We start from the raw sequence: 12,994 nt of genomic DNA on the forward strand, positions 1-12,994 counted from the left end.
GGGATTTGTGTGCCCGGCCTGACCCGAAGGGTGGCGGGGAGGAGGCTGCTGAAGGAGATCCCCGTTCCGGCACCCGCCGGGCCGCAGCCCCAGCGAGGGACCCTCCGCTGCCGCGGGTCGGCGACACCTGGCACCGGGGTGTGTCCGCGGCGAGCGGCCGCCGCGCCTCCCTGCGGGTCGCGGAGTACCTGTGCTCGGCGGCGTGGGAGAGGGGCTCAGGGGCTCCCCGCTCCCCCGACTCCGTCAGGAACATCCACATCTTGTTGCCCTCTTTCTCCCAGGCACTCGCATTTGCACTTACTTCGGAGGTGGGGGGTGGGGGGAGCGGCGCAGGCACCGCTTTAAATGCTTTTTTTCCCGAATGGCCCCATTTTCCTATGACGCTCACAGTTTTCAGCCCAGCATTCCATTGTCAGATTCTTTTGGTGATCATTTTGCCAGCTTTTTCTGAATGGGGTTAGGACGGGCTGGCCAGAGATCCGTTTCAGAGTTTGTCAACCGCTGCCCCCGAAGGGTGCTTTTTCTAGTTCAGCTGCTTGCAAGCGAATTGCAAGCGCGTTGTGTCCCTCAGAATTGTCAACCTTCGGCTCATTTTGGTTGGGCAAGATTAAGCAGTTCTATTTTTAAGACCGATGAAGAAACATATGTATTTAATATTGGGATCATTTACCACAGGCGATCACATGAGGCATGGTTTCTTAAGCACTAAAGTGGCTTCAAGATTGGGAAGTTTGTTGGCTTTAAAGATACTTTCAGGTAGAGGAAACTTTTGAGTTGCTTCTGTTCAGCTTCTCGTATGAGTTGAGGAGGACTTTATTAAGGCAGCCGGTATCACTTTGAGAGCTGAAGAAGTTATGCTGTTTGTTGCATTTCCTAAATCCCGTTTCATTACAGGAATCCCATGTAAGTGCTTGATACAGCCGTTTCTGCCCAGTGAACTCCTAGATATTTTAGGGATTCGTTTCGAATTGTTTAAAAAGCCCACTTTGTGTTTAACTGTTGACTTTGGAGTTCAGGAACCACATTCCAAAGCAAAGCTGCACTATTCAGAGGAAGCACTTTTGTGTACTTTTTTGGTTCTCGGGGCTCCGCTGTGAAACGTCTCTCCAAGTAACAATACTAATTTTCTGTCTTCTCTCCTCCCCCTCCCCCGTTACTCCAGAGCGAAGTCTGAAATGGATGTTACATGAATCACTTTCAGGGATGCGCACGACTGTGAACATTTCTGAAGCCTTTTCTCAGTAGACGAGATAAAGATGGATGAATCTGCCTTGTTGGATCTTCTGGAGTGTCCTGTGTGTCTAGAGCGGCTTGATGCTTCCGCAAAGGTCTTGCCTTGCCAGCACACGTTCTGCAAACGATGTTTGCTGGGGATTGTAGGTTCCCGAAATGAACTCAGATGTCCAGAGTGCAGGACTCTTGTTGGCTCGGGTGTTGAGGAGCTTCCAAGTAACATCCTGCTGGTCAGACTTCTGGATGGCATCAAGCAGAGGCCTTGGAAACCTGGCCCTGGTGGGGGCAGTGGGACCAACTGCACAAATGCATTAAGGGCTCAGAGCAGCACTGTGGCTAATTGTAGCTCAAAAGATTTGCAGAGCTCCCAGGGCGGACAGCAGCCACGGGTGCAAGCCTGGAGCCCCCCGGTGAGGGTGAGTAGCCTGCAGAAGCAGTTTGGGTGAATCAAGGTGGTGACAGCTACATTTTCTTTCTTTATGCTTCAGCTTGAGATTTGCTAAATCAGTTCACTGCTAAGGAAACCACACTTACTGGAACAGATAGGAAATTGTGCCTCGGGATTTTTTTTTTTTTTTCCTTTTGGAATGAGAGTGCATACAGATAACAAATTTTTGTTTTTTAAATTCTCTCCAGATAGCCGCTATTACCTTTTAAGATAAATTTTGGGAAACAGGTAGCAATTATTCACTGAAACCTAAAACAAAGCAGTTTTTTGGTGCTCACGTTAAAATGGAAATTTGGTATGATTTTTCCTTTTTCATGGAGTTGGGGAAACCATAATCATGTATGGATGTATACACATATGATATATGTTGTAAATATGTGTGTGGGTGGATCATAATAGGAAATTAAACCTTAATTTGTATGTTGCATTGCGCCATTCGAGCCATTCTTTTGGTTTTATGAATGCACAGCACAGAATTTACTGGTTGGAGGAATTCTTAACAAATCATGGCCACAGGTAGCAGAGTTTCGTTGCTGTAGCAACGAAATGTCATTTAGGACTACAGTGTAACAGAGAATCTAGCTTTATGTTGGGTTTCATAGGGAGTGAAAAGAAATGTTCCCATCAGAATGATTTTTCTTGGGGTTTTGGGTTTGGGCTGAAATAATTTTAAATGAAGGTAAATATTTGGACAGTTACCACATTTTTAAATTCCTAGAACGTAAGGTATTCTGAATAAATCTATATTATGTTATGGGTAATGGCATTCCAAGTAAGACACGTTTTTCTCATTTTTGTAAAAATAAAAAGTAGTTATGGGCATCAGATAATTAAAACAATTTCATTTTTGTCGGAAGAAACAATTCTAATGATTGGCCAAACTGATAAAATATATTTTTAAAGAACAGTTAATTTGGATGAGAATATATATTTCTTTCTCAAATATTCTTGGTAAACACTCAAAACTGACTTATTTAGTATTGGAACAGCCTATTGGGAAGGCATTAGACGGTATTAATTCACAGATGTGAGTGTCAGACAGCTACAACCATTCCCTCACTTTCTTCTCAGGCTCATCTTTTAAAATGATACAACGTGTTTCTGTCACTAGATGTAAAATAGGAAAGTGTCTTAATTACTAGGAAACAGTTTCATGACTAGGCTATCCAGCTTCTTTTGATTTATATTTAAATTTTTTTTTTTTGAAGATAGTGAGAACTTTGGGTTAGAAGACTGTGTGTTGTGAACTTGGTCTGCTTATAGTACTTTTCTTAGATTTCCTTTATTTTATGGAGTTTCCTGGTGCATTGGTTAATGTACATGGTCATTAATATTTTAGCCTCAGAACCAGTGATCAAGTTGATTATTTCTGAGACACCTGACCCAGGTCTGCTCAGCTTAATGAGAGAGTGGATTTGCTTCTTTTGGAGAGATTTTGTTTCCTTCTTAATTGGACTGGAGAGATTGTAGCTTCTGGCTATGGGTGGAAGCATCTTAGTTGTTGACACATTGCCTTACCTGTTGTGAGGAATGCACTGAATGTTTGATTACTGATAAAAAGGAATTTAAGAAAAGGGCTCAAGCATTTAACTTAACATGCTTTGCATTTTAAGTTTTCTTTCTAATAATGGAGATTGACTATGTAATGCTGTAATGTTCATTTAGTTCAACTGCTAAACTTCCCATATTGAGCTTCACTTTTCTTGGGTAAACTTTTTTTTCAGATTTTGATGATGTTGCTGTTATTTTTCTGGCTTCTATGATTTCCTAATTTGCTTCATGTTTGTTCTTTAGCATGAGAAAAATTATTCACCAAGAAGCCCTGCTCAACTTGAGCCTTACACCTTGGATAAAATAGTTGAAGTCCATAAAACAGAAGATGATGTCTGTTACGTTGTGGGGTGGGGAGGCATAGAAAGTAGAGGACAAAACAAGAAACAAAATTACTCAGTAACCTGGGTTCATGCAACTGTTGCAATTCTTATAAAAAGAACAGTTTTATTTTTCTAGTCTAAAGTAATTTCTCATTAGCAGTTACTGGTAGCTTTTGCTTTCGAGTATTCAAAAGAATCAGGGCTACATAAATAGTCCAAATGCCTGAAAGATAAATACATCTCAGAAAACACTCCTTTTAAAAAAAGAAATCAGTAAGGTACAGACATGTGGAGGTTGTAATGCACTCTTTTGGACACTTTCCTGAGGTGAGTGACCATAATAAATCCCAAGCAAGCATTCTACTCTCTTAGATGTTCTGACACAACCGAGTGGTGCATGAGCCTGTTTCCACATGTTGCGCAAAGCTGAAAGTGATAACATGTGGAATGTTGCTTCAGTTTATTAGTTATGTTCTATGTTCCATTAGATTGTGACCATGTGGCTTCCTCATGCGTTTAGCCGAGGTAGATGGAGTGTTATCAGCAGATACGAACATTTCCAATGTGTGACACAAATCTTGTTCCCAGAATTTTAGTGTTTCCTGCCTAATATGAAGGAGAAAATGAAAAAGTGTTGGATTGGAGTCACCATGGGAATCTGTCAGTTCTTTAGCACAAGAATTCTTCTTGGTTTTAGGCCAAAGTCAAGCAGTGGAATGAGCCATAGGGAGAGGGTGACTGCAGATATCTGTTCAAATGGACTAAAAAATACCTGCAGAAGAGAAATAATATATAAATGTCTGTGGAGAATTACATATGGAAAACATGTTTAAGTAATTTCTGCAGAATTATCACATAATGGAACAGTTAGATTTCTACTTTCTATGTGTGGTTCCATTCATTCAAGATCTATTAATATCTGTGCACCTTTCTATCTGTCTAGGAATTACTACTTAATGATTTCACACTGCCTCTATTTCAAAGTGAATTTATTTAGTAAAAATAGAGCACATAACCAGTGATTTACACTAATTTACACTTCACTTACTCTTTCCTTTAGCTAACAAATATTTATTGAGCACTTACTGTGTGCCAGGCACTGGTCTAGCTGCTCAGTAGAAAATGATGGATAAACCAGATAGAGTCCTGCTTATGAATTTATGAGTATGTATCAATCTGAACGACACACATTAATGACATAATAACAATGCAAGTATGGAATTAAACTTGGTGAGTGTTATGACAAAGTGAGGAGAGAGGGTAGGAGAAGGATCTGTATTTAGTGTCAGGATAAATATTGTGTGTGTGTGTGTGTGTGTGTGTGTGTGTGTGTGTGTGGTCTTCAAAAGCTTCCTTGAGGAAGAGGCATTTGAGCTGAGATCTTAAGGATAAAATGATATTAATTAGTTGAGAGAGGGCTGGGCAGGTGAAGAGGGATTGGGAGGAGTATTACAGTGTCCTTGATCTGCAGCCCACTATATGGCTCCTGGGAGGAACCGATATAAGCTGAGTGTGAACTAAGCAAGGGACAGAGACAGTGACTGAGATGAGGCCTCAAGTATAGTAATGTACAAGGCATCAAGAGGCACCACAGGCCATCTGGGGTCAAGGGCCAGATGAGTGGTATAGCTAGTAAGTGCTCTGCATGTGAGATTAGGAAAATGAATCATTAGGACTGAGATGATCATCAGGGCTGAGAACAGAAATAGGAGCTTGGTGTCAAAGGACTGAGAGAGAAGAAAGGGAATTCTAGATTTGGGGGAAACAGGTGAAATTTCTTCTGCAAGAGTATGCTTTCATTTCTCCATAGCTATACTCACAACTCCTTTCTCTCCCTTATTGTTGACTATTATGGGCTGAATTGTGTCCCCTCCAAATTCATAAGATGAAGTCCTATCCCCTAATATCTCAGAATCTGACTGTGTTTGGGAAATAGCAACTTTAAGGTTAGGTAATTAAGGTCAAATGAGTGGGCCCTAATAAAGTAAAATATGGGTGGGCCCTAATCCACAATATGATTCTTTTTTTTTTTTAATGTTTATTTATTTTTGAGAGAGAGAGAGAGAGAGAGAGAGAGAGCGAGCTCAGGAGGGGGAGGGACAGAGAGAGAGAGGGAGACACAGAATCCAAAGCAGGCTTCAGGCTCCGAGCTGTCAACACAGAGCCTGATGTGGGGCTCAAACTCACAGACTGTGAGATCATGACCTGAGCTGAAGTTGGTTGCTTAACTGAGCCACCCAGGTAATCCCTTTTTAAAAAAAAAAAAAATTTTTTTTTTTAAATATTTACTGGTATTCTTATAAGAAGAGGGGATTAGGACCCAGAGTGAGACAGAGGGAAGACATGTGAAAACACACAAAGAAAATGGGTATCTGCAAGCTAAGGAGAGAGGCTTCCAGAAGAATCCAGCCTTGCTGACACCTGGGTCTTAGTCTTTTAGCCTCCAGAACTGAGGGAATAAGTGTCTGTTACAGCCAGCCAATCTGTATTACTTTGTTATGACGGCCCTAGCAAAAACTAATATACTAACTGTGGATGTACTCGTAAAGGTCAGCACCTTGAGTGGCCTCAGTCCACTGCCCTTCAGTCCTGGTTTCCCCAAAGATCTGCAGTGGTCTAATCCTTCTGTGCTCTTTACTCCAAGGTGCAGTAAGTTTGAGAGGTTGTTTAGTACCTACTGCCCTCCTCAGCTGCACAAGTGGCCCGGCATAGTTTTACAAAATAGACAGGAGGTTTATGTGACAATAAACCAGATACACAGAAAGTTTTAGAGTTGAGAGAAGGAAGTGTCAGGAGGAGAGAACTATTACTACTTGCTTATCTACAGGTTCTTCTGGAAGTGGAGTCTGGAGAGGGTGCATGTTACTGCATGTTGAGGCATGACCCAAAGGCCAGAAAGGGAATTGAACGAAGGGTAGGGGAGAAAGACAGGAAGGACTACAGTGTGGCTCCAGCTAGGGTTTGGGAAGCTAGTCCTATGAATTGCCTCATTGGCCATCTTTGACCTGCAGTCAGTGAACAGGTACCTGTGGAGAGTTTTTTTCAGCTCCATTCTAGGCTATGATCTGTCCTAGGACAGAGGTGGCATTAATGCATGTTCCTCTTGGAAAAGAGTTTACATTATGGGGAGGTAAAACACAAGAAACAGCCAACAAGGCAGCATATTGTAAAGCATCAAACCTTGGGATAAGAAATAGAATAAGTCTCTATAGTAAAGTTCCTGTTTCATGGCCCCTGGATTAACTGTCTGATCAAAGAGCAGAGTGAGTGTGGATTAGAGTAGGCAGCCTACCAGTGACACAAGAATTGATGCCTTCATGCGGTGGATTGGATGAGGGAGACGTTAGGATATTTCTGAATGGCTGAGTTAAAATAGAAAATGTGTTTGTTTTTGCCAAACAATGTGTATTCCAGATGTTTTTGGCTTATTTTATTTATCATTTCATTCTTGACCCCTGCTTCAGTTCTCATGTTCATCCTGTTCCTGACTTGACTTTATTCCCAAGTTAGGCTCAATGGCTGGGGCTCAAGGCTCAGATTTGGGACAGAGATAGAAGGCAGGGATGGAGAAGGAGTCTGTGGTGCATACTGATTGATAATTAAAAAAAGAAATGCTTAGTGACATTTTTTTTATATCACACAAAGTATCATGTAACCATTATCATGTAAATCTCACAACAACCCTCTGAGGTTAAGTACTATTCTTATTTAAAAAGTCTCTGGGGCCTCTGGGTGGCTCCGTTGGTTAAGCTTCAGGTCTTGATCTGATGGATGGTTCATGAGTTTGAGCCCCGCATGGGTCTCTCTGCTGAGAGCTCAGAGTCCCGAGCCTGCTTCAGCTTCTGTGTTGCCCACTATCTGCCCCTCTCCCACTCGTGTTCTGTCGCTCACGCATGCTCTCTGTCTCTCAAAAATAACTAAAACATTTTAAAAATAAAAAAAGGGGCACTTGGGTGGCTCAGTCAGTTGAGCGTCCAACTTCGGCTCAGGTCATGATCTCATGGTTCCTGGGTTTGAGCCCCGCATCAGGTCTGTGTTGACAGCTCGGAGCCTGGAGCCTGCTTCAGATTCTGTGTCTCCCTTTCTCTCTGCCCTTCCCTGCTCATGCACTGTCTCTGTCTGTCTCGAAAATAAATAAAACATTAAAAAAATTAAAAATTAAAATAAAAATAGAAAAAAATAAAGTCTTTAAAAAGAATGTGAATTAAAATTTTTTTTAATGTTTATTTTTATTTATTTATTTATTTATTTTTTTAAATTTTTTTTTTTCAGTGTTTATTTATTTTTGGGACAGAGAGAGACAGAGCATGAATGGGGTAGGGGCAGAGAGAGAGGGAGACACAGAATCAGAAACAGGCTCCAGGCTCTGAGCCATCAGCCCAGAGCCTGACGCGGGGCTCGAACTCCCGGACCGCGAGATCGTGACCTGGCTGAAGTCGGACGCTTAACCGACTGCGCCACCCAGGCGCCCCTAATGTTTATTTTTTGAGAGAGAGAGAGGGAGAGAGGCAGACTGCAAGTGGGGGAGGGGCAGAGGGAGAGAGAGAGAGAGAGAGAGAGAGAGACAGACAGACAGACAGACAGAATCGGAAGCAGGCTCCAGGCTCTGAGCTGTCAGCAGAGAGCCCCATGTGGGGCTTGAACTCATGAACGGTGAGATCAAGACCTGAGCTAAAGTTGGACGCTCAACCCACCAAGCCACCCAGGCGCCCCAAAAAGAATGTGAATTTTAAAGGGAGTTCTGGTGGTAAAACAACTCAACAATGTGCATGTATAATGTTATGAAATGTGTATATTATTCCACCTCTTCATATGCAATTGTATGTGTATGCATATAGTTTTTTTTTTTTTTTTGCTTTTTTACATAAATGGAATTTCATGTTTTGTGTATATGATGACTTGATAGTTCATTATTTTGTCTGGGAAACCTCTTCATATCTGAGCACATCTGTCTGCCTCATTAAAAACATCACACCTCTTTATTGAGGTTTAATACGTACACAGAGAAGTGCACCTATCTTAAGTGAGCAACTCATTGAAATACCATGCTTCGTTCTTTGTAAATGACTAGTATTTTTCTCCCTGTTTTAAAAATTGAGGTCATACATGTTCATAGTAAAAAAACTTAATGGTAGAAAAGGATGTAACGGAGGCAAAGTTTCTAATCTCTCTATTCTTAATCTCCAAGAGTGATGACTGAGAAGAGGTTTGTGCGTGTGTGTGTGTGTGTGTGTGTTTTCCCAGAAAAAAAATTAATAGAAATAGGATCATATTATATGTGCTGTTCTGCAATTTGAGGTTTTCTGTTTGATGATGTATCTTTCATAGCTTTCCATATCTACTCTCCCTGATGTATAAGAAGGTATTATGTACTATCATTCTCATTTTATGGATGTGGAAAGGATGGCTGACAGAGGCTGAATAACTTGTTCTGGATCTCCTAGCTTGAAAATGATAGAGACAAGATTCCACCTTAGGCCTGTCGGGTCCCAAGAGCTTCCTTCCCTTACCTACACTCTACTTAAGTGACGGTCCTGGTTTGTGGCAGGGAAAGCTTTGAAGTGGGGGTTCTTGTCTCCTCACTGTCCTTGCTGTGTGCATTGTGGTTGTTGCTCTGAAGGGACAGATGAAGCTCCTTTACAGTGACAGTGGGCCAGGAAACCAGACTGTTAGCTTGGTGCATGGGAGGAGTGTGGTTTGGAGGTCAGAGGTTGTAGCCTCTACTTCCAACACTGCCATCAACCAGCTGCTTGGCTTCTCTGGGCTTTATTGTTTCAGCACAGGACCGCGCAGCCTTAGGTCCCTAAGCTCCATGCAGGGAGTGGGGGGACAAGGATTGCCGAGTTTGGTTCATCTTACGCTTTTCAGAACGCTTTGTAGTGTCTGGCACATAGTATGCACTCAAAACGAGGTTTGTTGAATGAATGTTTTTAGTTTTCTAGGGCTGCGATAGCAAATCACCCCAAACTGGGTGGCTTAGAACAACAGAAGTTTATTTTCTCACAGTTCTGGAGGCCAGAGTCTGAAATCAGGGTATTGGCAGAGTCATGCTCTTTCTGAAACTTTCAGGGGAGCATCTTTCCTTGCCTCTTCCCAGCTTCCGGTGGTTCTGGCAGCCCTGGGTGTTACTTGGCTTGTAGATGCATTATTCCAGTCTCTGCCTACATCTTCACATTTCTTCCCTGTGTGTCTGTGTCCAAATTTCCTTCTTTTTATGAAGACACCAGTCTTTGGATTAGGACTTGCCCTAAACTAGCATGACCTCATTTTAACTTGATTATATCGGCTAGACTCTAGTTCCAAGTAAGGTCACATTCACAGGTACTGGGGGTTAAAACTTAAACATACCTTTTTAGGGGCTGCAATTCAACCCATAACAGAATGAATGGATGCATGAATGAATGGTTGAGTGATGTGCATTCAAGTCACCTTCTAAGAATTCTTGGCTGTCCATTTTCTCAACAGTTTATTTATACTTAACCCCTTTCTTCGTGCTGTCTCCTCACCATCTGTAAAAATGGGTTAACACTTTCTCTACCTATTAATAGGTTGCCTTGTGGATAAATGCAAGAATTGATGTGCAAACATTTTGAAAATTGTAACATCAATGTAAACGGATATATTATTATTAGTATCATTACTGTAAGAATTATCAGTCTTCCTCACAAGGAATGTGATACCATTTCTGTTTGGGGTAACAAGAACCAAATAACTGAGAAGAAATTGAAAAGATCACAAAAATGGATGTAGAACTACATAAAATGAGGACATGGGCTCAGTAATTTTGGTCCCTTACCTGTGAGAAATAACCTGATGAATGTTCATTCTCTTTGGCTATCACTTGGAGTTTCTTTCCCCATTTCCCCCATTTTTATTACTCTTTCCTCAGCCCTTATTTCTCCTGTGGGTGACTGAAAGAGAGGGAGGGAAGACGAAATTATTCTATTGTTGCTGGCTAGACAGAGAAAGGGAAGACAATGAGAGAGTCTACTTTTGCTTTGGTCACAAGCCCTTGCTGTTCTTCCTGCTCTCTGAAAAGCCCCCCACCTCTGCTGCTGGTTCTCTGGCTTCAGCCTCCATCCCCGCCCCCCCCCCCCCCCCCCAGGTTCTAGCATCTGCTGGTATGGAACTTCTGTGGTTCACTCTTCTGCTTTCTAGCCACCTTGCATTGTCCTTTCATACAACCATGGTCTGCATTTTCCAAGTGGCTAGGAAGGGGGAAATGGAAGAAATAGTGGAAGGTTAAACATAGGTCCAAAAAAGGTGGGGACAGTCTGTCATTTCTGACCTTGACTTCATCATTCCAAGAGTCCCTGGCTCTGCTTTGCATGCCTCCATTCCTTAACTCTCCTCCTCTGCCCCTAAGAATGCCTGCTTTTCCCCACCACAGTCAGACACTCACTGTTTATTAATCCATACTCTCTCCAGTCCATTGTATTAATATATTAAAAAATTTTTTTAATGTTTATTTATTTTTGAGAGAGAGATAGAATGCTTAGTGGGGGAGCAGCAGAGAGAGAGGGAGACACAGAGTCCGAAGCAGGCTCCAGACTCCAAGCTGTCAGCACAGAGCTCCATGCAGGCCTTGAACTCATGAATTGCAAGATCATGACCTTAGCCGAAAGCTGATGACCTGAGTCAGAGGCTTAACTGACGGAGCCACCCAAGCACCCCTCCATTGCATTAATATGGCTTAAGTAACCCTGAGACAAAAAATGAAAAAGCATGTTTTATTTTAAGGTCAAGAGGCAAATGACTTTGTAATTCACTTTCTAGCAGGATTCTTTATGAGGGTCCACCCTAGCAGAGCGATGTAGTATGCATAGTACAGTATAGTGAGCATACTTGTGATAGAAATATTATGTATAGCAACATAGTATAGTGAGGAACTCAGATGTCAAATCAGATACCATGTCAGGCAAGCCTCTTTTACACAGCAACCTAGCGTAGTGAGGTGTACTTGTGATAGAAATAGTACCCTTGGCAACACCTTTGCTAGTAAGGCCCTCTCACTGTGGAACCTTAGACCCCTCAGCCTCCCAAAGCTTTTATCACAAAGAGTGTGTACATCTCTCCACTTTTTTTTTTTTTTTTAAATCTCAGAGTCTTTTGAAAGTAGTAACCTTAAAAAGAAAAATTCTGAGCCTCGGTCACCCTTCCTGTGGTCCTGCAGTCCTCTGCAGTGTATGTGCCTGCCAATGCTTAGTCAAGAGGATGGCAGCAATTGCTTCATGAATGGTGACATATGGGTAGCTGTAAACACAGCCATCTTAAAGATAAATGTGTGAGTGGGCTCTTCCGGGGTAACAGGGAAGGGAATGGAGGTGCCATTTCAAATGGTTGACAGTAGGCACTTAAGTAGTAGACTCTCTGAGCTGTGAAACATGGATAAAAGGGAGCAGAAGACTGTGCAAATGAATTTTCAAGTTACATTGAAAACAGTGCAGAAAGGCAAGGACTGTCACGTTTGAACATTTTTCTGTTAGCCCGAGGAAATAAAGAAGTCCTTATTTTTTGCAAGGAAAAAATCCTTTTGAAACAATGTATGTTTATTGTTTATAATGTTGGAATGAATAAACAGGAGTGGGTTTTCATTATTTTAAGATGTAGTGAGTGTTCCTAAACAATGAAAAATATTTATACAGAAGTAAAATTAAAGTTTACTATGTGTTCCAGATCTAATTTTAATTTATGTGAGGGATGCCCCCCCCCGCCCCCAAAATAGAGTAAGAATATCAGTGTGGGATACCAGTACCCCTGGCATCTGTCTAAAATTTTTAGAAGTATTTGAAGACTAATATTTAAATGTTGAACATTTGATTTGTTAAAAAGAGATACAATTCCTGTAGAGCTAAAAACATATGTACACTCCTAATTACATAACAGCTTACCATTTAAAGAATCTTAAAAGTTCTTTAATGGATAGATTAAGTATTATATGTGGTGAAATTATATTTCAAACACATTTTTATCTGCTCAGCTTATTCAAAGTGACATTTAGTTAGCAAATCTCTTAGTTTTTCTGTTGTTAAACTCATGTTTTAAGCACACTTTTGATTATTTCTAGTATTTCATGTGGTTTTACTTTTTTCCTCCACAGTTGAACACGGCTAAAGAGCTTAAGTCTATAGGCTAGATATTTTTGCTGATTTTTGCCTAATTATTTTCATTCTGTATTTCATTGTAGATGATGCTATGTGCTGGTATTACTACTTTCATTTTTTCTCTCTTCATTTTTATAAACAAGTATAGAATATTAGATGATATTAACAACCTTAGGTCTATAAAGAGCCTACGTCTTTATATAGGTCTATAAAGGTCACTTGTATAACCTTAGGTCTATAAAGGTCACCTGTATAAAGACAGTGATGTTGCTGAAACTCAAGTGTTGATTGAAAGACATCATCATGTGACAGCTTGAAATGTTTACATATTCCAA

At 41.3% G+C, this 12,994-nt stretch overlaps 1 protein-coding gene across 2 annotated transcripts in view; it reads left to right on the forward strand.

The window, feature by feature from the left end:
- The first annotated feature begins 371 nt into the window (after positions 1-371).
- The window catches only part of SH3RF1 (SH3 domain containing ring finger 1), a 181,660-nt gene continuing 169,037 nt past the window's right edge, over positions 372-12,994 (forward strand). Inside the window, exons 1-2 of one of the 2 annotated variants that reach the window (XM_045463487.1) lie at positions 372-756; positions 1,163-1,649. In XM_045463487.1, the coding sequence (XP_045319443.1) occupies positions 1,257-1,649 (393 nt within the window). In that variant the 5' untranslated portion in view covers positions 372-756; positions 1,163-1,256. The remainder of the gene's footprint in view (positions 757-1,162; positions 1,650-12,994) is intronic. The other variant, XM_045463480.1, reaches the window with a different exon arrangement.

This window comes from Leopardus geoffroyi, chromosome B1 (genome assembly GCF_018350155.1).
Source record: "Leopardus geoffroyi isolate Oge1 chromosome B1, O.geoffroyi_Oge1_pat1.0, whole genome shotgun sequence".
In the NCBI taxonomy this organism is placed as follows: domain Eukaryota; kingdom Metazoa; phylum Chordata; class Mammalia; order Carnivora; family Felidae; genus Leopardus; species Leopardus geoffroyi.